At 35.1% G+C, this 27,634-nt stretch overlaps 3 protein-coding genes across 5 annotated transcripts; 1 reads left to right on the top strand and 2 right to left on the bottom strand.

The window, feature by feature from the left end:
• The first annotated feature begins 1,437 nt into the window (after nucleotides 1-1,437).
• On the top strand, nucleotides 1,438-2,317 carry LOC111677740. 2 transcript variants are annotated; one of them, XM_046947263.1, is made up of 3 exons: nucleotides 1,438-1,572; nucleotides 1,650-2,074; nucleotides 2,146-2,317. In XM_046947263.1, the coding sequence occupies exons 1-3, from the start codon at nucleotides 1,519-1,521 to the stop codon at nucleotides 2,168-2,170; spliced, it is 504 nt and encodes a 167-aa protein (XP_046803219.1). In that variant the 5' UTR covers nucleotides 1,438-1,518; the 3' UTR covers nucleotides 2,171-2,317. The 2 variants fall into 2 exon arrangements, with proteins under 2 accessions (XP_046803219.1, XP_023294697.2); XM_023438929.2 differs by having other exon boundaries at nucleotides 1,504-1,572; nucleotides 1,650-1,986.
• A 4,017-nt stretch (nucleotides 2,318-6,334) lies between these two features.
• On the bottom strand, nucleotides 6,335-26,109 carry LOC111677726 (probable E3 ubiquitin-protein ligase HERC2). 2 transcript variants are annotated; one of them, XM_046947157.1, is made up of 13 exons: nucleotides 25,904-26,109; nucleotides 21,326-22,458; nucleotides 20,297-21,266; nucleotides 18,184-20,227; nucleotides 17,964-18,117; nucleotides 16,980-17,903; nucleotides 15,821-16,905; nucleotides 15,379-15,752; nucleotides 8,057-15,292; nucleotides 7,475-8,000; nucleotides 6,931-7,414; nucleotides 6,633-6,809; nucleotides 6,335-6,562 (listed from the first exon to the last, which is right to left on the bottom strand). In XM_046947157.1, exons 2-13 carry the CDS (start codon nucleotides 22,325-22,327, stop codon nucleotides 6,410-6,412), a joined length of 15,129 nt encoding a protein of 5,042 aa, XP_046803113.1. In that variant the 5' UTR covers nucleotides 22,328-22,458; nucleotides 25,904-26,109; the 3' UTR covers nucleotides 6,335-6,409. The 2 variants fall into 2 exon arrangements, with proteins under 2 accessions (XP_046803113.1, XP_046803114.1); XM_046947158.1 differs by having other exon boundaries at nucleotides 25,990-26,104.
• Nucleotides 26,110-26,879: 770 nt separating this feature from the next.
• LOC111677741 lies at nucleotides 26,880-27,257 on the bottom strand. Its single transcript, XM_046947095.1, has 2 exons — nucleotides 27,197-27,257; nucleotides 26,880-27,004 (listed from the first exon to the last, which is right to left on the bottom strand). Exons 1-2 carry the CDS (start codon nucleotides 27,255-27,257, stop codon nucleotides 26,880-26,882), a joined length of 186 nt encoding a protein of 61 aa, XP_046803051.1.
• Between the last annotated feature and the right edge of the window lie 377 nt (nucleotides 27,258-27,634).

Below are 27,634 nucleotides of genomic sequence, written 5' to 3'. Positions count from 1 at the left end.
AAATTCAGTGTAAATATGAAAGACAAAGATTAAGATAAAAGGAAAAGTAAGGATTAAATGTTCAATATTAATTAAATAGCAAACAATTGTTGTTAAGAAAATTTTAATAATTCTTTTATATTAATAATAAACTTTAATAATTCACTGAGTAGTATTTTAATGTATGTTCTAAAACATTTCTTAATTTCTGCCCAAACTAATGGCAGCAAATTGGGTATATAACTCAAACCACTAATTTGATGGCAAAACCATTAAAGTAAGATTTGAAGAAGAGGATATGAGCTTTCCGAAAATAATGATTTTACAGCGTCCGCTTGAATACTGTGGGAACAAGTGGTAATCAAAGTTGGTCAAGTCAGGAGTGAAAAGAAAAAATCGTTTAAGGAAACTTCATTTGATTGTGGACAAAAGAATGTAAACTGTAAACCTCTTGGAACATCAAGAAGTTTAAAGTTCGGAAAGTTTAAAGGTTATTTAGTAAATTGGTACAAAAGGATAACAACACGATGTCATATTTGACCACTTTAAGAGTCAAAGAAAACTTCTATTAAATCCATTTATTGGACAGACTGCCAAAAATGACCAGCTTAAATGTGGAAAAAAACATTAAAGGCCTCTTTTTGAAGCTATCTATTGGGCAAACCGAAAAAAATGACTAGGGGAAACTGTGTAAGTAGTAGGGTTCTATAAATCGACTTTCGAATAATCGAACAATCGACTTTTTGTCGAAAAAAGTCGAAAAGTCGAAGTCGACTATTTTGTTCCAAAAAAGTCGATAACTCGACTATCGTCTGTGAAAAAAGTCGAAAAGACGACATTGTGAATAAAAGTCGAAAAAAGCCGAAAAGTCTGAAAGTCGAAAAAAGTCGATAAGTCGAAAAAAGTCGATAAGTCGAAAAAGGTCTATAAGTCGAAAAAAGTCGATAAGTCGAAAAAAGTCGAAGAAAGTCGAAAAAAGTCGGAAAAAGTCGAAAAGTCGAAAAATGTCGGAAAAAGTCGAAAAGTCCGAAAAAGTCGAAAAGTCGGAAAAAGTCGAAAAGTCGGAAAAAAGCGAAAAATCGAAAATTGTAGAAACAAGTCAAAAATAGTCAAAAATTTTAAAAAAGTGGAAAAAAAGTCAAAAATTCTAAAATAGTCGGAAAAATTTGAAAAAAGAAGTCGGAAATAGTCAAAAAGACGAAAAAATCGAAAAGTTGAAAAAGTCAAAAAGTTGACTATAAAATACTTATAGTCGAAAAGTCGACTTTTATTTAAATGAAAAAAGTCGAAAAATCGACTTTTCATAAAATGCAAAAAGTCGAAAAGTCGACTTTTAACTAAATGAAAAAAGTCGAAAAGTCGACTTTTCGTTCCAACTATAGAACCCTAGTAAGTAGGAATCAATTGACAAAAGGAAAACTAAAATAAATACTATTATTGTTAAATTATTACACATTTGTCTCTTTGTTCCACTGTGTTACTTTATTTCTTTCCAATTTTTTTTCCTTCAAATTATATTTTTATTGACTTTTTTCTAAAATGTCTAAATTTTCAGATCATTTTAATAGTACCACTATAAGAGGAAGAGCTAATGTAAGTAATTAACACTACAAAAAATTAAGATCATCTAAAAGATTAGTGATTTTTTATAAAAACTTCATAACAACTAGGTGGCCAAAGTAACTTATGCCTCATTTGCTGCTATTTATCTATACAATCGTTTTAAAAAGTCCAAAAAGAAACCAGCTGAAGTTTCCCAAACAAATGAAGCAAATCTTAACAACCAGGAGCGACAGTTGAAAGATAATGGTGAAGAACATTTTAAATGTCCACATTGTGACTGTGACAAAGTTAAAGATGACTTCAATGATAACGAACTGCAAGAGCCAACACCCTCCAGGGAATCAAAAACAACTACCAAGAATTCCCATTCTACTAAACCTGAACTTAATCAAGATAGCCCTATTGCTAAGGCTGAATCTATGATTAAATCATCTAAAACAAAATGTGAGTCTGGCTGCATTACCTCTTCTTCTTCTAATCCCTCTGAAATTACTAATAAACAAAATTTCTTAGAATCCACCGATAACACTGAGTGCGTTTTTAGAATTTCTTTTAAAATTGTGGAACATTAATTTAATTTTATGTTTTCTTATTAATTTTTAGCTTATTATGGTGCTACACCATCTAGTCATGGCCAAAATAATGGGGACTCTCCTGCTCCCGACAGGGGTTCCTGTCCTTAAGATGTTTTAAAGGATTTCTTTTATCAAAAATTTATTTAATTTTTTATGCTGGAATTAATTTTGTAATAAATTGTATGAATCGAACATATATATATATACAGAGTTTGTTAAAGATAAACTTTTTAGAAAGATTTTTTAGTAAACGGTTCGAATTAGGCTTCAAAATTATTTTCAGAATAAGACTATCTTTCAATCTATCTATATTTATATATATATGTATATCTATCTATATGTATATCTATCTATCTATATGTATATCTATCTATCTATCTATCTATCTATCTATCTATCTATCTATCTATATATCTATCTTTATATCTATCTATCTATCTATCTATATATCTATCTATCTATATATCTATCTTTATATCTATCTATCTATCTATCTATCTATCTATCTATCTATCTATCTATCTATCTATCTATCTATCTATCTATCTATCTATCTATCTATCTATCTATCTATCTATCTATCTATCTATCTATCTATCTATCTATCTATCTATCTATCTATCTATCTATCTATCTATCTATCTATCTATCTATCTATCTATCTATCTATCTATCTATCTATCTATCTATCTATCTATGTATCTATCTATCCATCTATCCATCTATTTATCCATCTATCTATCCATCTATCTATCTATCTATCTATCTATCTATCTATCTATCTATCTATCTATCTATCTATCTATCTATCTATCTATCTATATATATATATATATATACTTAATTGATTTTTGATTTCTTTTTTAGTTTGAATTGTTTAAATTTTTTGAAATATTTTATATTTGTTTAAATATGAAATAATAATTTTAAATACAATGTTTATTATTATTATTAATAAATATGTAGAATACAATGTATACTGATTTAAAAATTTGTCCATAAATTCTGATTCATAACAGTCTTTACAAATATGTTGCTTGTCAATAGATATTTTTTATTTCCTTTTTAGAATAATGCCTGATTATTGTATACGTTTCGGTTATCCCATAAAGTTTAGAATATGATAAATAAATCCAACTGCAATTAAAAGTAAAATAGAAAAATTTTTGATAAATGAAAAAAAAAATACAAAAAATTTAATTAAACTACAATCTACTTACATTATAACATCAATCGAAGAGATTTCTAAAAACATTTATATAAATTCTAAAATTTTGAAAATAAATTCAGTATTTATTGTCAGCTTCTAAATACCTTTTAATCAAAATCTAAATAAACAAAAAATTACCGCTACACTTTTGTTTTAAATATTTAATGAACTCTTTTTATTTGATTTTTTTTTTCTTCAATACTACAATTATGTATTTTATATGGTTTTGCAAGGTGTATTTTAATAATATTGTTTGACTTTTAAGGCTAAATGTTTTTTTGTTTGTTTAACATTCTTTTTTTTTTTTTGTTAATTGAATACAATTAATTATTCTTTTCATATTATATTTAAAATATATTTTTAAAATATTATTATTAAGGTGATTATTATTTTTTCAAATTTTAATTTTGTTATCCAAACTTTTAAATTTTTATAAAACGACTAATTTATTTTTCAAAGTGTAATTTAAATGTGAAATTTTTAAATACGAAATTTCTAAGAATACTTTTAGGAGCCATAAATAAAATTAAAACTTATTGGGTGTTGAAATATTACCACGATTTTTGATCTTCCTGATTTATTATGTATTAAAAAAATCGAGGGATCAAGAGCTTATTCTCCCTATCTTGACTAGGCTTGACTTTTTTATTTAAAAAAACATTTGTGAATAAAAGTGTTCAAGATCTTATATATCGATATTAGTGTGATCATCATGGTGTTTTCGAAAGAAGACCTTTTGTGAGGGACTTGAGTAAATCAAACTCTTTTGTTAAATTTCTCTTTATATTTTGGAAGTCTAGTAAATAGTCTAGCCTATAGTCTTATCTATAGTCTAGCCTATAGACTAGCCTATAGACTAGTCTATAGTCTAGTCTATAATTTTGTCTATAGTCTAGTCTATAGTCTAGTCTATAGTCTATTCTATAGTCTAGTCTATAGTCTATTCTATAGTCTATTCTATAGTCTGTTCTATAGTCTAGTCTATAGTCTAGTCTATAGTCTAGTCTATAGTCTAGTCTATAGTCTAGTCTATAGTCTAGTCTATAGTCTAGTCTATAGTCTAGTCTATAGTCTAGTCTATAGTCTAGTCTATAGTCTAGTCTATAGTCTAGTCTATAGTCTAGTCTATAGTCTAGTCTATAGTCTAGTCTATAGTCTAGTCTATAGTCTAGTCTATAGTCTAGTCTATAGTCTAGTCTATAGTCTAGTCTATAGTCTAGTCTATAGTCTAGTCTATAGTCCAGTCTATAGTCTAGTCTATAGTCTAGTCTATAGTCTATAATCTAGTCTCTAGTCTAGTCTATAGTCTTGTCTATAGTCTAGTCTATAGTCTAGTCTATAATATTTTCTATAGTCTAGTCAATAGTCTAGTCTATAGTCTAGTCTATAGTCTTGTCTATAGTCTAGTCTATAGTCTAGTCTATAGTCTAGTCAATAGTCTAGTCTATAGTCTAGTCTATAGTCTAGTCTAGTCTAGTCTATAGTCTAGTCTATAGTCTAGTCTATAGTCTAGTCTATAGTCTAGTCTATAGTCGAGTCTATAGACTGGTCTATACTCTAGTCTATAGACTGGTCTATACTCTAGTCTATAGTTATAATTTTATTGGTGAAAGAGGATACAAAATATCCTTTATTTTAATGCCGATAGGTTAGGCTTTTAGGTGACTAAAAAAGCTTTAAAAATAAAGGTGTCTTTGCACTATTATAACCTTTCAAAAAAGACATGATATGAAATGGATAAACATGCCTAGAATCGCATTCTCAATTCTATAGAAAAGTACACATTGTTATAAGCAGATTTTATAGCGACAATACTTTCCAATTTCCTTTTGAAATATAATTTTTCGTTTTATAAAAATTAATTGCTTTCCTTTCTTTATTTTTAAAATATTTGTTGCTTTTTTTTCCAAAGTTTAAAAACAGTTTAACACTACTTCTTAAGGAAAGTAAGTTTATAACAAGGACTTTAAATTTTACAAAAAAAAATCCTTGTTCACTTTTGTAGGTATTTGTTAAAAAGTTTAATATATGCTTATATACTGCTAAAAACTACATAGTTTATTTATTTGTATGGTAAAGCAACTAAAATATGTATTAATATATAGGAATAATTTAAATATTTTAAATAAAAAGCTAAAATATGTTTAAACTTTTAGATTTCTAATTAAAATTTCGAAAACAATTGATATTTAGTAGAGTATTAAGAAAAATATAAAGAATATATAAAAAGTGTTCGTTCAACAAGAAAAGTTTTATTCATTTAAAGAAAATTCATAAGTGTTTTGTTTTTAACTAAAAACTAAAGAAACAATTTTAAAAAATTAAAAAAAAAATTATCAATAATATTAAACTAAACTAATACAACTAAGTTAATATATTTCAAAAATAAACCAAAAGTATTAAAATAAAATAACAAAAAAACTTAAATTTTATAATTTTTTCTTTTAAGAAAAAACAAAAAAAAAACAGTTCAATTTTAGTTATAAAAAAAAGTTAATTTCATAAATAGATGATTTCATAAATAGTAAAAGATAATGTTTACATTATTTTCTTGATAAATTCTGTAAATATGTAATAATACTAAGCTAAATTGCTAAATTATATAAATAAAAAGAAAAATAAATACTTTTTAATTTCTAAATAAAAAGATTACAATTACAAAGTTAAATTAAAGCAAACCTTTTTACTTTTGCCTTTAAAAAAAGGCGTGGCCATAATTTAAAAAAAAAAACCTTAAATTTTCAAGTTTTAATAAGGTGCTGAAAACAAAGAAATTATTAAAAGATTTCAATATTATTTCGATTAAATTATATAAAAAATAAATTACCAATTTTGTGTTTTGCTGCAAAAACATTTTTTACGTTTGAGTTGTTTAAGTTGTGTTAACAGGGGCCCAAATATTTATTATTCAAATGTTAGTCCTCTACTTGTTATTTTGTTTATCATATTGTTGTTTGTTTTAAAATCTTATATTTAATACTAAATTTCATTGTGTTTTTATTTTTTGGTATAATATTAATTTTCTGTTTGTTCATTTTATATTTTATAATTTTTGATCATTTTTGTAAGTTTTTTTTAATTTTTAAACTTCGTTTGATGCTACTGATTCTAAGTCACTATTATCTTCGCTGCCGGTTGCTTCGGTGGGATCGCCCATAGCAACACGGGCATATTCATCAGTATCAATGCTTTTGCAAAAATGTATGGCATATTTTAGTTTTTCCAATAAAACGGCCTGAAAGCGAAAAAAATATCGTGAATTTTTGGTGAAAATTTTCGCTAATTTTTTTCGCGAAATTACTTACTTTACACGAGTATCTTGGCATCTTTAACAAAAAGAAACAGGTATAGCTTTCGGGTAAAAAGTGATCGGGCGGATTTTTCTCTAAAACCTGTAAAACGAAATCTCGGCCTCGAAAATCGGCAATTGTGCGTGGTAGACGAGTGCGACCCCAAACGAAACGTAAAAATAAAGAACGTTCCTAAAAAAACAAAAAACCAATTGATTTTTAAATAAAAAAGTTTAAAGTCTCTCATATTCACAAGATCATTTAAATATAATAAAAAAACTAGAATAAAAATTATTTTGTTTGTCTTTCCTACCTGATTCGAAAACTCTTCCATAACTTCCCAAAACCATTGAACGATAGCCGAATTGGGATCGAAACCCTTATAGGTGGCGACGGATTTAAGAAGACCTAACGGTATATCGGGAGAACCACAGACCATGGCCTGCAGTTCGGCGGCAGAGAATAATGATAGTAGAGGGACGGGTATTACTTTGGACATGCCATCTCGTACGGCTTTAACTTGTTCATCGAATTCATGTAAACGGAAATTCAAAGCTAAACGTACATATTCCTGGCGATTTTGTGGTGTTATGCGTGTATAACGTGTTGAAAGTGGCACCTCATGACCTTTGGCAGACGAAGTAGAGAAGGGCAGTTCTAAGGTACTGAATACCTTGGGATCATCATCCATATTGCGTATGCATAGTAAACCGGCAACATAATCACGATCGACTTCTGTTAAATCGGAAGGACGCAGCTGTTCGCCAGCCAATTGACGCCAAACAGGTTCGGCAAGACTGCAAAAGCAAACAATTTATTACAGTAAAAAAACATTCCAAACTGTCATATACACTTACTTTAAACTTAAGGGTGATCCCGTTCTAACCGCTATACCCATTAGAACGCCCAGAAAACGGAACATATTCATTTGTAATACTGATGTAAGTGTTGGATCTAAAAGGAAACAATCACGATTGGCTCCTGCCTCTCCTCGTCCATTGGGTGTACCTATTAGCAGCGGAACACTGCCGTTTTGTAATTCATCACACATTTCCGCAATAGATTCACTATAACCGCCACCACAATCATCCACCGATTCACCCACAAATTTAACTTTCCAAACACGATGCGGCAAGGATAAAGCCTCTTGTGTTAGCAGCGGTAACTTTTGAACCATTTGACCAAATACACTTTTCATGCCATCAACTCCGGCCAAACCATTGACCGACTTGTTGCGTGAACGTTTAACTTGTATGCGATTTAATTCAATAACGGGACCATGCTGTTTATCTCTCACCATGGTGGTTTGTATAACCTTACGGAAGGCGGCCTCTTTAATGGTATAAACTAAGACATCTTTTAAGGCGCCCAAACTTAGATCACCTACCAAACAAAAAGGGTTATAATACATTTATTTTGATTTAAAAAACTTCTCCTACCTGTTATGGGTAACATGGCCAAACAAGGGCACAACAACTCCGAAAAGTGATGTAATAATACTAGACGAGCATGTAAATCTTCTGGTGGTAGATCTCTTACTAAATCATACTCCAAGGGGGGATTAGGTGGTGGCCGTACCCTTTCCGATAGCTGAGATGTGGAGAGAGCCAAAGTATGAGCTGAGCCGCATGTCACCTTAACAATATGTTTGCCCGTCAATGCCTGCACCAGACGCGGTCTTTGTATGGCACTTACGGTACCATCTCCCAGTTGGCCTTCATCATTATCACCCCAAGTAAACACTTCTCCACTATCTGTACAGGCTACACAGTGCAAAGAGCCAGTAGCAATAGAAACAACTTTTTTGCCTTGTAAAGCTGCAACTTTTTTGGGGCGTCTAACGTGATCTACTGTGCCATGGCCCAAACGATGAAAATCGCCTTTACCCCAGGTGTAGACAGCACCAGATTTAGTTAAAGCCACCGAAAATTGTGAACCGCATTCAACTTTAATAACACCCAAACCAGATAAACTTTCGATTTTAACAGGAACTTTACAACCATCTGAGCCACCACGTCCCAGCTTGCCATAATCGCCATCACCCCAACTCCAAACATTATCGTCGTCTGTTATACACAAAGTCTGAGCATCTCCCGAACCGCAAGCTATATCTATGGCTCGATAGCCTAATAAGGCTTCTACCAATTTCGGCCTTAATTGATCTTCAGAATCACCATGACCCAAACGGCCATAACGACCTTTTCCCCACGTTAAAACATGACCCGATGATGTAATAGCTGCTGAATGAGCACTGCCACAGGCTATATCAACTATACCTATGCCGGTGAGATCATCTATTAACTTAGGACGATCATAACTCATGCGATTTCCATGGCCCAATTTACCATCTTCTCCTTCTCCCCAAGAATACACTTCACCGTCGGTTGTCAAAGCCAAGCAATGTTTGCCACCCGAATTAACTGCTACTTTCTTAACGAAAACATGTTGCAAAGAAGCTACTAGAGTCGGCACAGCCCAAGAATCTGTACCTCCAACACCCAAACGTCCACCACAACCATAGCCGGTGGCAAATAGTTTTCCATCGGGTGTAACAGCAAATAATGTCTGTTCTCCTCCGGCTAATTGTACGGGCCTTAGCAAACTCAGAGCTTCACAAGGTGTAGGCGTTTTAATGCGACTTCCTTCTAAGCCACCCAATTGGCCACGATGATTATGACCCCAGCCATAAATAGTGCTGGCTCCGCCCCACGACAAAGCCCAATCATCGGGACGTCTATTGAGCCACTGCAAAAGCTGGCTATCATGTTCGGCTTTAAACAGATTATGGTCTTCATGCATAAACTGTATATTTTCGACGGCTACATTTGAGCTGCAAGCTGCGCCACCACATGAAGCCATATTTTCGTGCAGAGATAAGGTCATCACTGTGTCAATGTATTGTATTAAGCTGCTAGAACTGGGTGTTAAAGTATTAACCATATTCGAGGAAGAAGAACAACCGGGTAGACAAGGTTGTGGCGAAGGCGTTGGATTACTAGCCGTACTTGTGGAGGATCCGATGGAAGTTGTACTATTCATCATGGAACCTCCTGCTTGAGGCGTATGTATTTGTGGTTGAGGCATCATTTCGGCAAATTTCTTGCGTACTTCCATACAAAATGCTTTGGGCAATTCGCTTCTTTTAATTAAAGACTGAGCCACTCTTACGGCTATGCAATATCTCTTAAACCAGGCCCATTTATGAACGTCAGCTGGTGGTAATACCGAGTCTAATTGCATGTCACATGCCAAAGCTGCTAAAGTTTTAAAGTAATCCGAATGCATGAGGTGTATGCCTCCCCTCACTTGAGGTTCTTCGTACTCGTATTGACGCAAAAGTTCTGGTATCAAAGGCATAAGTATGGGGTTCAAAGAAACATCTAATGGTTTGGGAGCATATTTCGAGAGTAATACTGCGTGTAAACGTTTTAACGACCATATACGTTGAGCAGTGGTCAGTGAATTCAGTTGAGCACACGACGCCAAGGCAGCCGCTAAACGCAACAAAACACTGCTATTGTTGGGACTCAAACGCTCATCTAACAACGCCATCACTAAAGGCATAGATGGCTGAGAGAGCACTGCTCGATCAGAGCCCCGTTCGTTCATCAAAGAAGCCGGCATTATGGCATGTACCCAAAAACGCCAACCCCAACCATTAACCGAGCTATCGGAGGTAAATTTCCAACGCATTTCATCTCCGGGTATACGTATCTCTGAAGCCCAGTGGGCAAATTCTCGTCCAGATCTCATGGCAATTATACGTCCTGAGCCATCCATTATAACTAAAGGATCATTACGTTTCTCGGTCGAACAATTCGAATCAAATTCCAAACGTAAGGCTTCAGCTCCCGGTATTTTAACATGACCATTGGTGGTTACATTATCAACGTAAGGATGACTGCTTTCCTGCATTACCGGTTTTGGAACTTTGCCTAAGCTATGACGGGAAGTACACAGATCTTCCAATTCGGTTATACAAGTTTCCAATAACATAGCTCCTATGGAAGGACTATTCGAACCCAATGCTATCAAAGTCTCCGCAATGGTCTGTGAAGTACTTGAAGGTCCAGTTCTACCGGCAACACTTAGTTTTAATAATTCAACCAAACTCTTAGCCTCTGATTCTCCTAGTAAGGAGGTAAAATCATCTAATCCGGTTAAAGAAGTCTCATTTATCATTTCTTCCTGATTGGTCATAGTGGCTGCCATGACGGACATGGCACTAGCGGACATTTTCGAATGTTTGTGTGGAGCGGCACTAGACAAAGAGGCTGACAGTGATAGAGATCCCGTCAAACTTTGAAAAGCACTTAAAGGACCTGCAGGGGCAGGTTGTATATCAGCCTCAGGTGATGGCTCATGTACGGCTGGATCGGTGGCATCTGCCAAGGCTTCCCCTCCTCCTTGGGCTATAATATCATTAGCATTATTGTTAGTTTGCTGTTGAGCATTATTGTTGTGACCAGAATTCTCTCTAAAACTGCCATAATCATGTTCAATTTCACTGCTTACGCGCTCATTCAAATTAACCTTGCTGTGACTGGTTAAGGCGGCCACAATTAGCTGACGGGCCTGTAAAATACTCATGGCATTGAGTACATAGTTCAAAGCTGTCTGGCGAGCACCGTTCGTTTCAAGATTTAACAAAGTTTCACTCAAACTGACTTTTACGGAATTTTTGGTGGTCGAACTAATGGCTGATGATGTTGTGGTAGTAACTGGTTCAGCATCATATATTCCCAAACTGGTGCCACCCAAAGGATCCTTAGTGGTGGCGAATGGTACCGGGCCTTTCTTTTCATCTTCTGACGGTGATTGCGGTAGACCCCAAGCAATAGAATGAGAGCTTCCACAAGCTACACGATTTACGAAAACCGAATCTAAACCTATAACTAAAGCAGGTTTTTTATTCACCACCGTATTACCAGATCCCTGCTGGCCGTGATCATTATCTCCCCATGCATAAACCTGTCCGGTATCTGTGACGGCTAAACAATGTAAAGCTCCTACGGCTACATGTATGACCTTACGTCCTCGTAGTCCCTGTATGGTTTGTGGTTTTCGCACATGTTGGTCGGTACCATGACCCAAACGATAGTAGTCTCCTTTACCCCAAGTCCATACTTCGCCTGTACGCGTTAAGGCCAAACTAAATTGAGCACCACATTCAATTTGTATGACACCAATACCGGTTAAACGTTCGATTTCATGAGGTACCGAAGAACCTTCTGAACCACCTCTACCTAATTTACCAAAATCACCATCACCCCAGGAGTAAACGGCACCATCTTCAGTTAAAGCCAACGTTTGTGCATCTCGACTTCCACAGGCCACTTGTATAACCCGTTTACCACTTAAACCAGCCACAAGTTTCGGTTTCAATTGTGTAGCATTGTCGCCATGACCCAAACGGCCATATTCGCCTAAGCCCCAGGTGTACAGCTCTCCCGCTGATGTTATGGCAGCGCTGTGAGAAGAGCCACAAGCAATGTCTCTTATTTTCTTAGACCTTAAAGATTCAATCATTTTAGGTTTGTCCATAGTTAAGCGATTACCATGGCCAAGTTTGCCATCTTCTCCTTCGCCCCATGAAAATACTTTTCCATCTAAAGTTAAAGCCAAAGCATGTTTGCCACCCGAATGAACAGCCACCTTTTTGACAACGTATTGGTGTAAAACGGGAACTTGACGCGGCACTGAAATATTAGCACTTGTTCCCAGACCCAATCTACCATTAGTACCCTCTCCACAAGCATAAACTTTACCATCTTGTGAGACTATAAATAGGGATTTAGAACCACCAGCAATATGTATCGGTCTTAAACGACTTATGGTTTGAGAGAAAGTCGGTACTTTAACCTTGGAACCTTTCAAGCCACCCAATTGTTCTTTATCATTCAAACCCCAAACCATAACGGTACAAGGAGGATCACATAACGATGATTTAGGATCGGCATAAGAGGATAAAGAAAGATTTTGATTAGAATCGGACATATTATCGTATTCACAAGCCAAAAATGAAGCATTCATTAGCATTAAATCCAAATCAGTTTGTTTACGCCTTCCAATGATATTCAGCGAGTGAACTTTACATTGTATGCCATTATTGCGACACTGTTTTATAACTATTTCAATCCAAGGATAATATTGCCTTACATCGGTCATAAGAGGTACTGTGGTATCAGTATTTTTAATCGATATCCAGGAATATTCTTTTAAATTACCAATACTATCTCCCACACGTGTCACCACCAACGAAGGCATATGCGAATGATCGGAAGGACTCACCGTAACGGTCAGACTGTGCACTAAAACATTTTCATGCATTTCCAAACGAATCCAATGTTTTCCCTGGGTACTCGAAGAACTTTGCCAACAGTTGGGACTACGATCAAGTAAATGTTTAGCTGTCATTTCATTTGAAGACACACTCAAAGAACGTATGCAGCGCGACCAATCTTCTATTAGATCCGAAGCTGCTGGTGCTGATAGGCTGTTGAAACCCAAGAGGGTACTGCCTTGTACAGAGGTACCCACCGTTTCTATATCATTTACGGAACCCTTCCATCCCGGATGTTGGGGAAAATCAACACTAATATTTTTGCCACAAACAGCGGTTACTGTACCCACACTGCCGCGCATTACATTACCCCATTTATAGCGTGGTGCCGCTCTCATGCGCACCTGGGAACCTATAACAATTTGCGATGTTTGTCTCTCTAAATTCATAGCCGTTGAAGTTAGTTTTTCTACAGGTTTTTCCAATAGCTCAATATGCACAAAACACACCCAATAGGTGGTACCATGTAATTGCCAATCAACTTGCACATTAAGATCATGAAGACCTTCGGTGTCCACCTTAAGAACAGTACCAATGTCGCCTTTTTTAATTTCCTCAAAATCACGACAACAACGTACTATCATGCCCGGACACACTAGACCTCTTACATACATGGCATACTGATCGGCGGTTTGAAAATCTTGTCTAGTCTCATATTTAAATGGTTGATCTTGTATCGAAGAACCCTCCACAGTATCCGAACTAGTGTCAACACTTTCATTATCAATATCACATTCGGGATCTTGCAATGAACTTAATTTCTGTTGTTGAGGCAAAGAAGCATCTGATGTTGAGTGTCCCATTATTTCTGTGGGATCATTATAGTCGCCGGGATCTATAGTATTATTACAAATATCGGGATGTTCTAATATCCATTGAACAATTTGCTCGGGTGTTGGTGTCATTGGATAAATAGTAAGTTGTTTTACAGCCAATTCCACAGATTTTTTACTAAAACCCATTTCCATGATTTGCGAAATTAAGGAAGCCGAAGTGTTGATAGATGTATCTGTTTCTTTTAATTCTAAATTAGAAGGATTCGAGGTATTCGAAGTGCCAGTAGCTTCATCATAAACACCCATATTATAGATGGGAGTACCATGTATCATGGTGGGTTGCATTGTGGGCATTATACCACCTAAACGTGATGTAGATGAGGTCAGATCATTTAACTCCGAGTGTACTTGTGAGGCTAAAACCTGGGAACAATTAAGAGCAGCTGTAGCTAATTCACTATAGGTATAGCAGGCCTTGACTGGAGAAGGTTGGGTAGCTCGTATAAGTATGCTTTGTATGAGTAGTTCCGTTTCATTAGAACCAACAAATGAACTATTCAAAGGTTCTTCATTATTAACCTCATTTTGATTATGCTGCTCAACATTGCCGGCAGATTTTTGAGCTTGTTCCTCTTCTGAAACACTTTCTTCGGAGGAATATGAGCACATTCCCGGTGATCTTTGTTTTAATATCTTTCTCAATGAAGTTTGATGTCTATAGAGCACACAGTTTGAGTTTAAAACTGACAACTGTATTTGTTGAGATCTCAACAAACTTATATCTATAATGTTCGGTACAGATTCCTTACGTTCTCCGGGACCATACAATAATACCGACCAAGAGTTAAGCAACATTTCATTCATAGGCAAACGTGATAAACTAAATACCGAATAGTCAGCACTCTCCAGAGCAGCACTTAAAGAGATCTTTCTACATTCACCATTTAATGACTGATTGTCGGTGCTCAATAGACATTTTCCCTTAGTAGTAAAACCACATATTGTAGCAGTAGTACCTTCATGGCAAACCTGCAATCCCACTCTTGGTCGTATATCACAACCACCGATAGTTGTTAAAACACCCATTACAAATATATATTCATTCTCCAAATGCTGTAAATCCAAACCATCTTCCCCAAATAATTCAGCCGCCACACAAAGCTTTTGCGAAAGAAACGAATTTATGGCCGTATTCCATATGGGAAGAGTATGTAATTTTCTCAGTAATGTTATAATTTCTTCAGCTACGGTCCCCGAGTGGGAAGCGGTCAATAGAATTCGAGGTTTATTTTCCGCCGTTGTTTGTAAAAGCGACGAATCATTAGGGCAATATAGAGTAATTTTGCCTAAAGTAGAGAATATTTGTCGTACTAGAGAGCTCATTTGTGGCAGATCGCTTTCATCGGTCCAGTGAATTAATACAATTTGTAGTAGTCGCAAGCAATGTATTTTACGAAAAACATCTTGTTCACGCACTGTTGGCTGTTCCAATAAGTTTATATAGAAATCTATCCAAATGGGTGATGTTAAATACTTTGATAGAATTGCAGATTCACCTAAAAACCATTAGTAATTTTTTTGTTCTTTAGTGTTTAACCGATTTTCATAGGATTTCTAGTTTAGTTCCAGTTACTGCACTTACCTGCAATCGCCTTTAGAAAACCCAAAGTAGTCCAATTGTCTAAACCGCAAATGTTGGCCAAGGTTGAGTCGGGATTTAAAATAGCACGAAACATAGATGATATGCCTCGCACAGCATTCTTGTCCATTTTTTCGGAATGTAAACCAATGCCCACGGAAACGATTTGCAATAGCTTCGTACAAGCATAACGTAATAATTTCGTAGGATGAGATTCACCATTCAAGGAAGAATCACTGGCAATTTCATCTTTTTCAGTCTCAGAATCGGGAGAAACAATATTTAATGCACTATCGGCTAAACGCAAATCATATTGATTCTCCTTGCCCATGCGATAAGAGTTTGTGGCTCCCGTATACCATTCAACGCGTACCCAACTGTTTTAAAACAAATTAAGTAAATTTGGCAAAATTTAAACATTATTTAATACAAATTTATAACATACCCATCTTCACCCACTTCACTTATGATTCTACCCTCACCCGGTGGATTACCATCTTGATCACCCCATTTCCAATCAGCTCCTCTAACAATTCGTGTACCAATCTTCATTAGCTTCGCCAATTCTGGTCCTGTTAAATTAGCTTTATTTGATTTTTGCTTGAGTATAGTATCCTCATAAACTGTAGATAATTCATAGGTGTTTTTAACTGCCGGCACATCACCTCCGGTTTGACTTAACAAACCCAATACCGTACCCAATGTGCCCGAGTTAATAAGTAAACTAAGTTCATTAGCTCCTATATCCTTAGCCAATATACCGAAAATACTTAAAAGAAATCTGGCTCTGGGCAATTTCTTCAAGAATACATAAGTACCCAAATTGGTATTATCCTTGCCAGCATTATTATGTTTCGATTTTAAATGTATTTGTTCTTGATTAACCAGTCTTTGTAATTCTTGTACGGCCCATTCTAAAATACGAGCCTGAGCCAAAATTAAATTCGCCTTTTGGAACGCTGTTATAGAGCCAACATCATCCAAAATATTTGTGGTAGTATGTTTATTACCCTTTAGATGTAAACCTAAATAACCACTTAACATATTATATTTCACTGCATCCATAAGACCATTTACTTGCAGAATTGTGTGAAACATTTCTAAACCTTGGCGACGTATTTGATAGCGTTGCACTTGACAGTACATGGCTCGTCGTACCGTTTCAACATCACAGATTTCTTGCATAACAAATTCGACAATTTCATTCATTAATTGAGTATTTAGATCGCCAGAAAAATACCATTTTTCACAGAGTTTACGTATGACATCGTTACTAAGTCTGGGTTCCTGTTCGGGTTTTTTATCATCAAAATCAAGATCAGATGCTTGAAATTTAATTTCTTCACTTGATGTTTTACGTTCGGATAAAATAAGATTGTTATCACTGCCTTCGAGTAGATTCTCATTAGAAGGATGATTGGTAAGAGGCGAAGGTATTTGGACTGTTGCAATCGGCATAAGAGAAGGATCTGTGGCTAATGTTGAATTTTTATCGATGCTAACAGATAAGCCGGCTTCCAAAAGAGATTCCTAAATATTTTAAAGTTTTTTTTTATTTATTTTAATAAAAAAAAGTTTCTACTAAATTTTTATTTTCAACTTACTTGTGATTGTGACTGCAACTTCTGTGCCACATTTTGACTTTGTATTGTAACATTTAAAATATCCTCCGGTTTAGCACATACCAATTGCTTCTTAGCCACACGCATTTCCGCTATAATCTTACGTACAATTTGTTTAAAACGTGGCAATTTGTGCAGTATAGACAGTTTGCGTAAACCCTCCTGTTCTAGACTAACAGCTGGTCTTATTTCATAGAGCAGAAAACGTAAACGTTCCAACATGGGAGCACACACCTCCTTATAACTACGATTTAACTGCTGTCTTATACGCACCACCGACCATTTAGTTTGATAAATTAAACGTATTATTTCGGCAATTTGTTTGGGTAGCTTATAAACCGAATTAGCAGCTGTAACTCCAGTCAATTCTTTCTCTATGGTGGAGAGTATTAAACCGCCCAGACTTTGATGCCTTATAAGGACTGCTGTAAGAAGGCGTTCTAACTCTTGTACCGGATGTTCTGGGGGAAATTCTTGGTGCCATATTAAATTGTTATCCTTGCAAAAACGTTCCGATATAGTCATCCAAGTAACTACCAAAGGATCAGTTAAACGACCATCAGAGAGGCCAGATACCAAGGTTTCTATGCGATGTTGTATGTTATTTGCTGAAGTTTGCATTACTCCTACCGAGGCTATGGCATGTACTGGTGGTTCTGTGGGTGTACTACCAGCTGTACTGGCACTACTACGTGCTTCACCTTTTTCCTCATCGAAAGGATTACTGGGCTGTAATACCTGCAGGCCACCACTTATGATATTGGATTTTATAATAGATTTACATTGTAACTCGGCTGGTTGTGGAGGAGGACCTATCTGTAGGGTGTTAGCTACTAGACCCAATAGATAAGATAAACATCTTTCAGAGTTAAAATGGGTTAGCACTTTACTTTGTTGCAAATGAGGCTAAAAGAAAAATATGTTGGGATTATAACTCTTTAATAATATAATTTATATAAATTTTACCTTTTCTTCACTTATATTCGGAGCGTAGCGTCCGACTTTATGATGATTTAATATAAATTCTAAGCAGGAACGATAGGTAGTATTACCTAATTCCGAGGAAAGATCTTTACCAATGCTATCTTCAAGAAAATCATTCACGGCGGCAGATTCATTTCTAAAATAAAGTATATGTGTTTAATTTACAATAAACTAATTTTACAGTTAAACAAAAACTACTTACTGATAATCGTTTAGATCACAGACATAACCAGTTATTATCACCCATTTACCGCCATCTAAAATATGATTTTCAAAATCATGTTTTCTTATCAGCATCAGCTCTTCTGGTTGTGTATTGGTTGTAGTATTTTTAAGATTACCACGACATATAATACCCGGCCAACCCAAATCATCGGAATCCTGAATATCACTATCACATATTAAACGATTCAAGTTATCCAAAGCATGCAAAAGCGGAACAAAATGATGAGACCAATCAAAGGCAGGCATTAGATTTGCTTTATCTCTTTTAAGGATTATAAGGCCAATAAGCAATTCATAGAGTAGAGTATCGGATATATCAGTCATGAGAATATCAGCCACACCTTCTTTGCCTTGCAAAGCAATTTCATGGGCTTTTTGTAGGGAATGTATACAGAGACTAATAGCACTTTGTAGATATTTGCTAAGCAAAAGTTCAGCACCCGTTAGATCTTCTGTTTTGGGGCTCTGGTGAATATGAGAAAATAGCAGGCGTTGAAAACGATGTAGTAGATCTAAACTAGGACTTGAGTGTTCTTGTGAATGTAGTATAGATAAGGAAGATAAAGAAGGACTTTCCTCTTCCGGCTTAACGATACCAGTGCTAAGCAGTAATTGTGTTAGTTTAGCTTGAGTCAAGGCTGAGTTGTTGCGCAATAGTTGTTTTATAAGATGTAGTAGAGGCAAGTTATGACCATTATCGGCACAATCATTAGATTCCAAACGTATGGCTTGTTTTAAAGCTGTCTCCAAGCCTCCTTCGGCCATTAGAGAACCCACCAAGAGATCAGTCATAAATCTATGTCCCGCAGTAGATATACCCGGCTCTGAGGGCAGCAGTGAAGTTAAAGTTTGTGCTCTTTCCGAAGCGGTGGGCAGTAAAACACTCCAACCTACCTGCAAAGCCCATTGGGCTGCCTCTTGCATGGTTTTTAAGACATTGGCACCACCCGCTAAACTTAGAATGCGAGTTTTTAAACTCACCAGTAGACGAGAACCTTCCGACAGACCCACCGTTTTAGGGGCAACACCATTGGCTATTAAAGCATGCAACTGAAGTCTTAATAGATTTAAACAAGCCACTGCTATGCATTCCGCCTCTTGATTTGGTGTTTGACGATTATTGGAATCCTGACCAGAGACCATACCCAATAATTGATCCAATAAACGAAAAGTATGTTCACTTAAATCTATTACAAAGGGAATACGGGATGGAATACCCTGTATAGATGTTTGACTCCAGATAATACTTTGTGCGGCACCACAAGCTATTCCAAAAGCATAAACCGAGGGATGTGTGGCCAATATAGGTTGTTTAACTAAAGGATCACGGCATATAGATGCCGGACATATTTGCTGGTAGTCATTGCGTCCCCATCCGAAAACCTCACCATTTGAACTTAAAGCCAAACAATGAGAAACGCCTATGGCTACATCTATGATGATTTTTGTTTGTAAATTATTGATAAGTTTTGGAGTACTCAAACATTGTACTTGTTTGTCCAGCTGATTATGACCCAAACGTCCTCCGCTGGCCTTACCCCAAGAATAGAGTTTTCCCTCAGACGTTAAGGCCACCGAAAATTGAGCTCCCGCAAAGACACGCTGTACTCGAGGTAAAGTTTCGATAAGTTGTGGCAATTGTGAGCCATTACAGGAACCATTTCCTAGTTTGCCAAAATCACCATCACCCCAAGCATATACCAAGCCTGAGGCAGTAACAGCTAAAGTGTGGGCGTCTCCACTGCCCAAAGCTACATCCACTATTTTATGTTCTGCTAAAGCTGATACTTGAGTGGGTAATAATTTGTCATCTGAATTGCCATGACCTAAACGTCCATAGGTGCCACGGCCCCAGGTAAACAAGGTACCATTGTAGGTAATGGCTGCACTGTAAGTGCAACCCACATGAATCGATTTAACTGATCTCTCTAAGCTAATGATTTTTGTAGGAAGTTCTCGAGGCAAAGTATCACCATGACCCAAACGACCACCTACACCATTACCCCAGGAATAAGCATTACCTAAACAAATTATTGAAAAGAACAGAAAATTAAATGTTTATATAAAAAACAACTATGTAAGTTATTTACCCATACTATCCACCGCCAAATAATGACGGCCTTCGCAATGAGCTGCTACAGATATTATATGAATTTCTGCCAACTCTTCTATCAACATGGGTTCGGTTTCCGGTTTAGAAATGCGCCAGGTATACATTTTACCATCCTGGGTCAAAAACAACACATATTCCTCCGATATAACCACCTGTTGAACTTGAAAATAAAAATTCAAAACAGGTGCTGAATATTGCGAACAGATATTATTGACTCCTGGCAGGGATATACCCACAGCCGGCTCTGCAGTAAAACCGTATTGATTAGGATTCAATGATAGCCAACCCAAGGCATAGATGCGCTGCTCATGCAGCTGAGGAGTGCTGCTGGCCGACAAATTATTGTTATTATTAGAGGTGGAAACACTTTCTTGAGAATTTTGATTAGGCAGGGAAGTGGTTTTGCCACACGAACCCATTGAAGTCTTATTGTGTGCATTATTCATGGCAAAGTTTGTGGGCATTTGTATGGAATGTCCAGTTGGCATGTGTGGCTTGGCCAAACGATCCAAGTGGGAGATTATAACTACAGCAGCTTGTTTCAAGTCTACATTCGCTGTTTCCTGCTCGGGTAAAGTAAGAAAACGTAAGAAACATTCAGTAGCACTGGAGGGTAAAATGTCTGGAGCGTTGTTGGCGGTTAGACCATAATTGCCAATGGCTTCATAACGTTTGAGTATGGGCACCAGAGGAGCTCCAGCATTTTGTGGTACATCACGATTATCATCTGTAGCTTTATCTTTATCCCAGAGAGTTAAAAGTAGAACTACGGCTTCTAAAGAAGCAGCTAAACTGCCTTTTTGTGCTCCCAGTTCAAGTAGTAGACAAAGAGCAGTATGACGATCTTCTTTGGGTGCTGTACAACGATTACCCATGGGATCACCTAAGGCAACTTGACGTAGAAATTTAATAGAACGTTCTAACACTTCAATCCAAAGGGGTGAAACCTGTAAGAAATGTAAATTAAAATTGTTTGTTTATTTCTAATATTTCTTTTTGTTTTCACCTGTGTTGTATCGAAAAGCAAAGCTTCCGGTAGATCCTGCAAAGATTCTAAGGCTTCACACAATAATTCACTGCACATTTCGGTATCTTCACCCGAACGCCAGGCACGACGCAAAAAGAAAAATGAAAAATTTAAAGCTGCCCTTGTGCATACTCTAGCCAAACCCAAAGTGGCACGTTCACTTTCTCGTCCTGGCGAACGTAATTCCTGCGAAGATGACTGTTGGGCAAATTTGGCAAAACGTTCACGACTTGATAGACGACTATCATCTTGAAATTTATGCATATTTTTATCCGAAGGATTTAAAAAAGGATTATTAGAGTTAGATGGTTGTGGTGGCTGCAAAAGCGGTATATCCAAAGTTTGCTGTTGTTGCATTTGTGCCTGCTGCTGCTGTTGTTGCTGCTGCTGATGCTGTTGTTTACATCTAGCCAGTGAGACAAAATAACGCTCATAGATAAACAATTGTTGACGCAAATGTATTGAAGATAGACAATTGCCAGCAGCTTGTAAAGAAATGTCGTGCAATTCATTTAGCAAGGTTTTCTGACACTCAACTTTAGCTGCATTATTCGGAGTTTGACCCCATAGCCACGATTCAAAGATAGCATCACTGGCTATACGTTGAGCTGCCGCCGCTGCAGCCTGCGCAGCCGTAGTCACCTTTTTTATAGTTGCATCTGAATCCAAAGCATGACAAGCACTGCAATTACAGGCCGACAAGGGGCCGCAATAATCGTTGGGGCAACAGGAACATTGTAGTTTTTGTACACCACAATAGTGTTTGCCATCGTCACCCAGATAACACAAATTACCAGCTGCATTTACCACCGCCCACGAGGGAGACGACACCAACTCACAATCCTGTATAAGATTATTCCATAAAATGGCAGCATCTTCAGGATTACGCAGACTGGCTATAAGATCGGCACGCACCCATTTGGTATCCAAATAGGGTAATGGTCTCAAATACAAGTCACTGCTAGTTGAATTTGTTGTCATTTTCTTATAATTGTAGTAGTTGTTGTAAGGAAAATTTGCGTTTGACGTTTTATTAGATTCCCGCTTTAATTATTCCATTTTTTACGCAGTTTTTAATTCCAGCTCAATGAGATCAATTTTCGATTAAAAAACTGTATTGTTTTAATAAAAAATAATAATGAATAAATTTACATATAAGGCTTAAAAATTGCAAATGAAAAAAAAACAAATACGATTTGTTTATTTTCAATGCCTTTAACCTCACGTTGTTTTTGTTATTGTATTTAGTAAACGTCAAAATTGTTGTGTTTTATTTATAAACCTGCACACAAACAAACACTCTTTGCCCCCCACCAAATAAAAGTAATCACATGTGTGTGTGTGTTTGTATGTATAGTTGAATATGGCCGACCTTATAATACCCTACACTAGTCAGTATGTTAAAAATTTGTATTATTTTCTTAATAACAAAGCATTTAAATTGGTTTTTTTCTTAATTCCATTGGCAAAAATAAAGATAATTTCTAAAAAAGGACTCATGGGGGGTGGGGCTAAATATGGGCGTATCCTTATACATTTTGGTAGAAAAATTTACGTCTACTTCTAGGTTATGTAGAATTTAATTGTGTTAATAGTTACAAAAATCGGCAATGTCATTTAAACTTTTATGAAACTAAGATTTGCGCTAACTTTACATGGGCACACAGATAAACAGACAGTCAGATGGACCGACGGAAGGACATAGCTAAATCGACTCAGGCGTGGGATCAATATTTTTGGATGTTACAAACATCAGCACAAAAGCTTGGAAACACTATAGTGCTGTAGGGTATAATAACATAAAATATTAAATCAGTGAGTGGTTTGAGGTTACTATAGCAGCCAAATGGAGTTTAGATTTTTCTTTTTGTACCTATGCATTAAAAACAGCAATGCCAGATGTTACGAAAAAGAAATTTCCCATTGTGCTAAAATTTACAATTGTAAAATCAATTAATTGGGGCAACAATTAGGGTTCTATAAATCGACTTTCGAATAATCGAACAATCGACTTTTTGTCGAAAAAAGTCGAAGTCGACTATTTTGTTCCAAAAAAGTCGATAACTCGACTATCGTCTATGAAAAAAGTCGGAAAGAGTCGAATAAGGGCGAAAAAAGTCGAAATGTCGGAAAAAGTCGAAAAAAGTCGGAAAAAGTCGGAAATAATCGAAAAGTCGAAAATTGGAGAAACAAGTCAAAAATAGTTGAAAATTTTAAAAAAGTGGAAAAAAGTCAAAAACTTTAAAATGGTAGGAAAAACTCGAAAAAAGTTTAAAAAAATAGTCGGAAAAAAATCGAAAAGTCGGAAAAAGTCGAAAATATTCGGAATAAGTCGTAAAAAGTCGGAAAAAGTCGAATATAGTCGGAAAAAGTCGAAAAAAGTCGATATAGTCGGAAAAAGTCAAAAAAAAAGTAGAAAAGTCGGAAAAAGTCGAAAAGTCGGAAAAAGTCGAAAAGTCGAAATAATTCGAAAAGTCGACTATTTATAAAATATTAAAAGTCGAAAAATCGACTTTTAATTAAATGCAAAAAGTCGACTTTTCGTTTCAACTATAGAAACCTAGCAACAATATTTCGGAAAACAAAGGTGTTATCTTCTAAAATTTAGTTGCTGATTTTGGCTATATGATTTTGAACAAGGGAACAAGCACATTCAAAGGCCATATTGGTGAATCGGTATAATCGATATAATTCTTACCGGAACCCTGCAAAATGTCACATCATGAAATACCCTGGACGTGAAAATTACGGGCAGTAAGAGTAACAACAACTACCAGTCGTAATCCCTACAAGAAATGTATGACCGAAACTAACACATACAAAATGATTTTACTAACACACTTACAACATTTTTCTTTAAAAATTGCTAAAAAAAATAGTTAATGGATAATTCCATCAATAATGATGGTCAAATGACCGGTAAAATGACTGTGATGTACTCAATGTGTGATAAAGGGTTTCATTTGCATATGAAAGAGTGAAACAACTACATTTGACTGTTACTGTGTTTTCGTCGCATAAATTAATTATTTCAGTGAAAGCCAAAGATCAAAAAGCAAAAAATTAAAAAATTTAAGACTAACATTATTAAAAATAGAGATTTATAGTAATTTAAAAACGGTGCAGGAAGTGGAGCTGAGAATATACACTTCGGAGTTTAATCTATCTGTGGTAATATGAATACATATTTACTTTTAATTTTTATATTTCAATATTTACATGCATTTCTTTACAGACAATTTATTTCCACAAATTAAAAGGAGCGTAGGAGGATTTTACATTCTGTGAGGTAAGTAAAATGGTGAAGTGATAGTTAATTTATGTATATGCTTACTATGTATATAAATAAAATTAAAAATATAAATCTTAAAATGTTAACAAATTGTGTTTTATTATAAATTGGCATAGCCGTCAGATTTGACGGATAAATTCATCAAGTGTGATTGGTCAACTGTGATGGATATATCCATAAAGAATGATTAGTCAATCGTGACTAACATTTCCATCATCCTTGATTGGTAAAAAGCAAAGGAGTGAGCAGCTCAAATATATGTTTTAAAATCGGTAGAATTCATAAGTGCAAGGGAGATGCAAGATCACATGTACACAAAAGTTTCCATCAAATTTTTCATATTGCCCTTAAGAACTTGATAGAAACTTTGTTCTACGCAGTGATCGATATTTCCTTCACTAGTGTCAGTCAAATGACCGGTCAAATGACTGTCACTGTTCTTGTAGGGAATGTTATGCATAGCAAACATGTGATAACATAGAAACGATCACGAAAAATTTTAATAAGGCCGGCAAATCTTTTACACCAAAGGCTTGGTGGGTTAAAAAGTCTGAAGCCTTGTTCAGAATCAGGAATGCAGTTTTTAGGAAGTATGAACTTTTACTGAAACTTCAGAAGAAAATATCCAGCACAACATCTTATCAGTCAAAACTGGATCCATATAAATTATCTCAAAAAAAATATCATATCAAAAGGACTAACAAAAGTTCGGATAAGACTCAGATGTATACCGCTCCACCAAAATCTCTTAAGATTGGAAAGGAACATTACCCTCAGTTATGATTATTTTATTGCTTTTCTTATTACTCGTAATCCATCAAATCAGGCGATATTCCTTAATCTTGGGGAGAATTAAGATTCAACCAATACCTAATCGAGCCGATTCTGATGATATATTAAGTCACACACCAATATTATCTATTATTATAAAGTGCCTGGAGGGTCTTTTGAAATCCTAGATTTAGGAGAAACAAATTATATCGATATATTCAACACACACAATGTGGCTACCTCATGGATAACGTCATTTTTTTTGTTGGTATAATTGTATGTGTATACAATTTAGAATTTTTTCACAAATGACCGTGTAACAATTATCAATTATTTTACACACAATAAAACATAAAACCTAATTAAAATTCATTAATTTAATACAAAATGCACATGACTTATTAACATTTTATAAAAAATACACTAAAATTATAGATTTTTAAGCAAATTTTCAGAAATTTTTTTTGCATCCTTTTTTTCACACACAACTCCACCTTAATTTTTTCGTTTCTTTCTTGTCTGCTAAAGAAAATTTTCATTTGCAATTTTTTTCTAATTTTTAAGCAGTATTTTCACCGACTTTTAATAATGCTAATAATATCTATTGTATTTTCACTATTTTTTTTAAATATTTATAATTTTTTTGCAATTTTATTGACTATTTGAAGAAATAAATTATTAAGCGTCCGCACAATTGATGATTTTTCACGTATTAATACAAAAAAAAGACGACGAGAAAATAAAATGTATGAAGAAGAAAATTTTCATATACGAATTGTCAGTTTTCTGTCAAATTTGTTTTTTTTTCGATTTTTTCAGAGAGCGCGGAACGAAAGTGTCAGCAAAAGGAAATGCATAAAAAAGAGAGCGGTTTTTTGTATATTTGTTGTGTTTACGTTTGAGCGTAGCAAAACAAATGTTAAAAAACACCTGTTGGTAAACAAAAACAAAGGGAATTTGTTGTTGTTTTAAATAAGAGAGAATTTGTGCATCCTTATGCATAATTTTCTTTATAAACATATCAACTTTATTAATACTCCCACGACTTTAACCTTAATTTAACAAAAAATATATATCGTTGCCGATTTGTGATTTTATACGGAAAATCAAAAATTTCTGGAAAGCTCACCAAACGAGGAGTAAAATAACGTAGTTTTAATCTAAATAACAAAGTTCAACGTTTCTTCTATTCCTCAATACCATGATTTTTCAGTTTTCTCTATTTCCTTTAAGCGAGAAAATATACTTTGCATTTTCTCCAAACTTAAGGGACAATAAATTGGGACCGTTTCCTCAACATAATAAGAATAAGCTTTTGAGAAACACATGGTATTTGAGGCTGTATTTGTTACAATATCCATTAACCATACTCTACGGTTTAAGACCCTTTCATCCAAATAAAATTCTGACGGAATTTAGTCTTCTTCAATTGCTAGTTTTCCATAGGCATTTCCAGCCATAATTTATCAGCTAGAATAGAAAAATTTGTAATTTTCTAACCGTACATTTCCGATGCCCGGTATTGGGTACACCGATTTGTGTGGCACTCAATAAAAATTCCCCATAATAAAATTTGATTTCCTTAAGACGTTTACATACATATTTTTAGCCCAAGACTCCTCAAATCCATTGACAGTTTGGATTATTATTGTATCTTAAATAGGTTTCGTGGTGATTAAAAGGATACACTTTATTTGCAACGGTCTTGAAGTCCATGGTAGCCATAACATGGACATTTAGTTTAGAATCTTTATATTAATAGTTTTTATTTCTCTTTCTAAACTTACATTTAAATGCAAAGTGCATGTCTCCAATGCTGCTAAATAATTCAAGAATTTTAAGTTCCATCATTAAGTATTTTCCAAAACAAATATCTAATTCAATTTGTAAAAATAATAAACGTTTGAAAAATTGTTTTTATTTGATTTTGTTTTGTTCATCAATTTCATTTAAATAAATAATGCTGCCAGATGGGAAAATCGGTAGTTGACAGCTATAAACTAGGGTTCTATAAATCGACTTTCGAATAATCGACATTTTGTCGAAAAAAGTCGAAGTCGACTATCGTCTATGGAAAAAGTCGAAAAGTCGACTTTGTAAATAAAAGTCGGAAAAAGTACGCACATAAAGAAAACAACCCGACGAAAAATAAAACAAACCGTAACAGCTGTTTTATCAAAATAAACATTTTTTTTGGTGTGGTGAGTTATTTTTGTTTACAAATA

This window comes from Lucilia cuprina, chromosome 3 (genome assembly GCF_022045245.1).
Source record: "Lucilia cuprina isolate Lc7/37 chromosome 3, ASM2204524v1, whole genome shotgun sequence".
Taxonomy (NCBI): Eukaryota; Metazoa; Arthropoda; class Insecta; order Diptera; family Calliphoridae; genus Lucilia; species Lucilia cuprina.
Note: the sequence above shows the minus strand (reverse complement) of the source record. Positions and strands in the feature narration are given on the sequence as shown.

What these genes read in the sequence shown, in the direction of transcription:
- LOC111677740 (XM_046947263.1), top strand. Translation starts at nt 1,519, where the DNA reads ATGTCTAAATTTTCAGATCATTTTAATAGTACCACTATAAGAGGAAGA. An exon ending in CTATAAGAGGAAGAGCTAAT is followed by an intron (nt 1,573 to 1,649) that starts GTAAGTAATTAA and finishes CATAACAACTAG; the next exon opens with GTGGCCAAAGTAACTTATGC. An exon ending in GAATCCACCGATAACACTGA is followed by an intron (nt 2,075 to 2,145) that starts GTGCGTTTTTAG and finishes ATTAATTTTTAG; the next exon opens with CTTATTATGGTGCTACACCA.
- LOC111677726 (XM_046947157.1), bottom strand. Translation starts at nt 22,327, where the DNA reads ATGACAACAAATTCAACTAGCAGTGACTTGTATTTGAGACCATTACCC. An exon ending in TGCTTTTCGATACAACACAG is followed by an intron (nt 21,267 to 21,325) that starts GTGAAAACAAAA and finishes CATTTCTTACAG; the next exon opens with GTTTCACCCCTTTGGATTGA. An exon ending in CGAATATAAGTGAAGAAAAG is followed by an intron (nt 17,904 to 17,963) that starts GTAAAATTTATA and finishes TTTTTCTTTTAG; the next exon opens with CCTCATTTGCAACAAAGTAA.
- LOC111677741 (XM_046947095.1), bottom strand. Translation starts at nt 27,257, where the DNA reads ATGGAACTTAAAATTCTTGAATTATTTAGCAGCATTGGAGACATGCAC. An exon ending in CATGCACTTTGCATTTAAAT is followed by an intron (nt 27,005 to 27,196) that starts GTAAGTTTAGAA and finishes AAAAATATGTAT; the next exon opens with GTAAACGTCTTAAGGAAATC.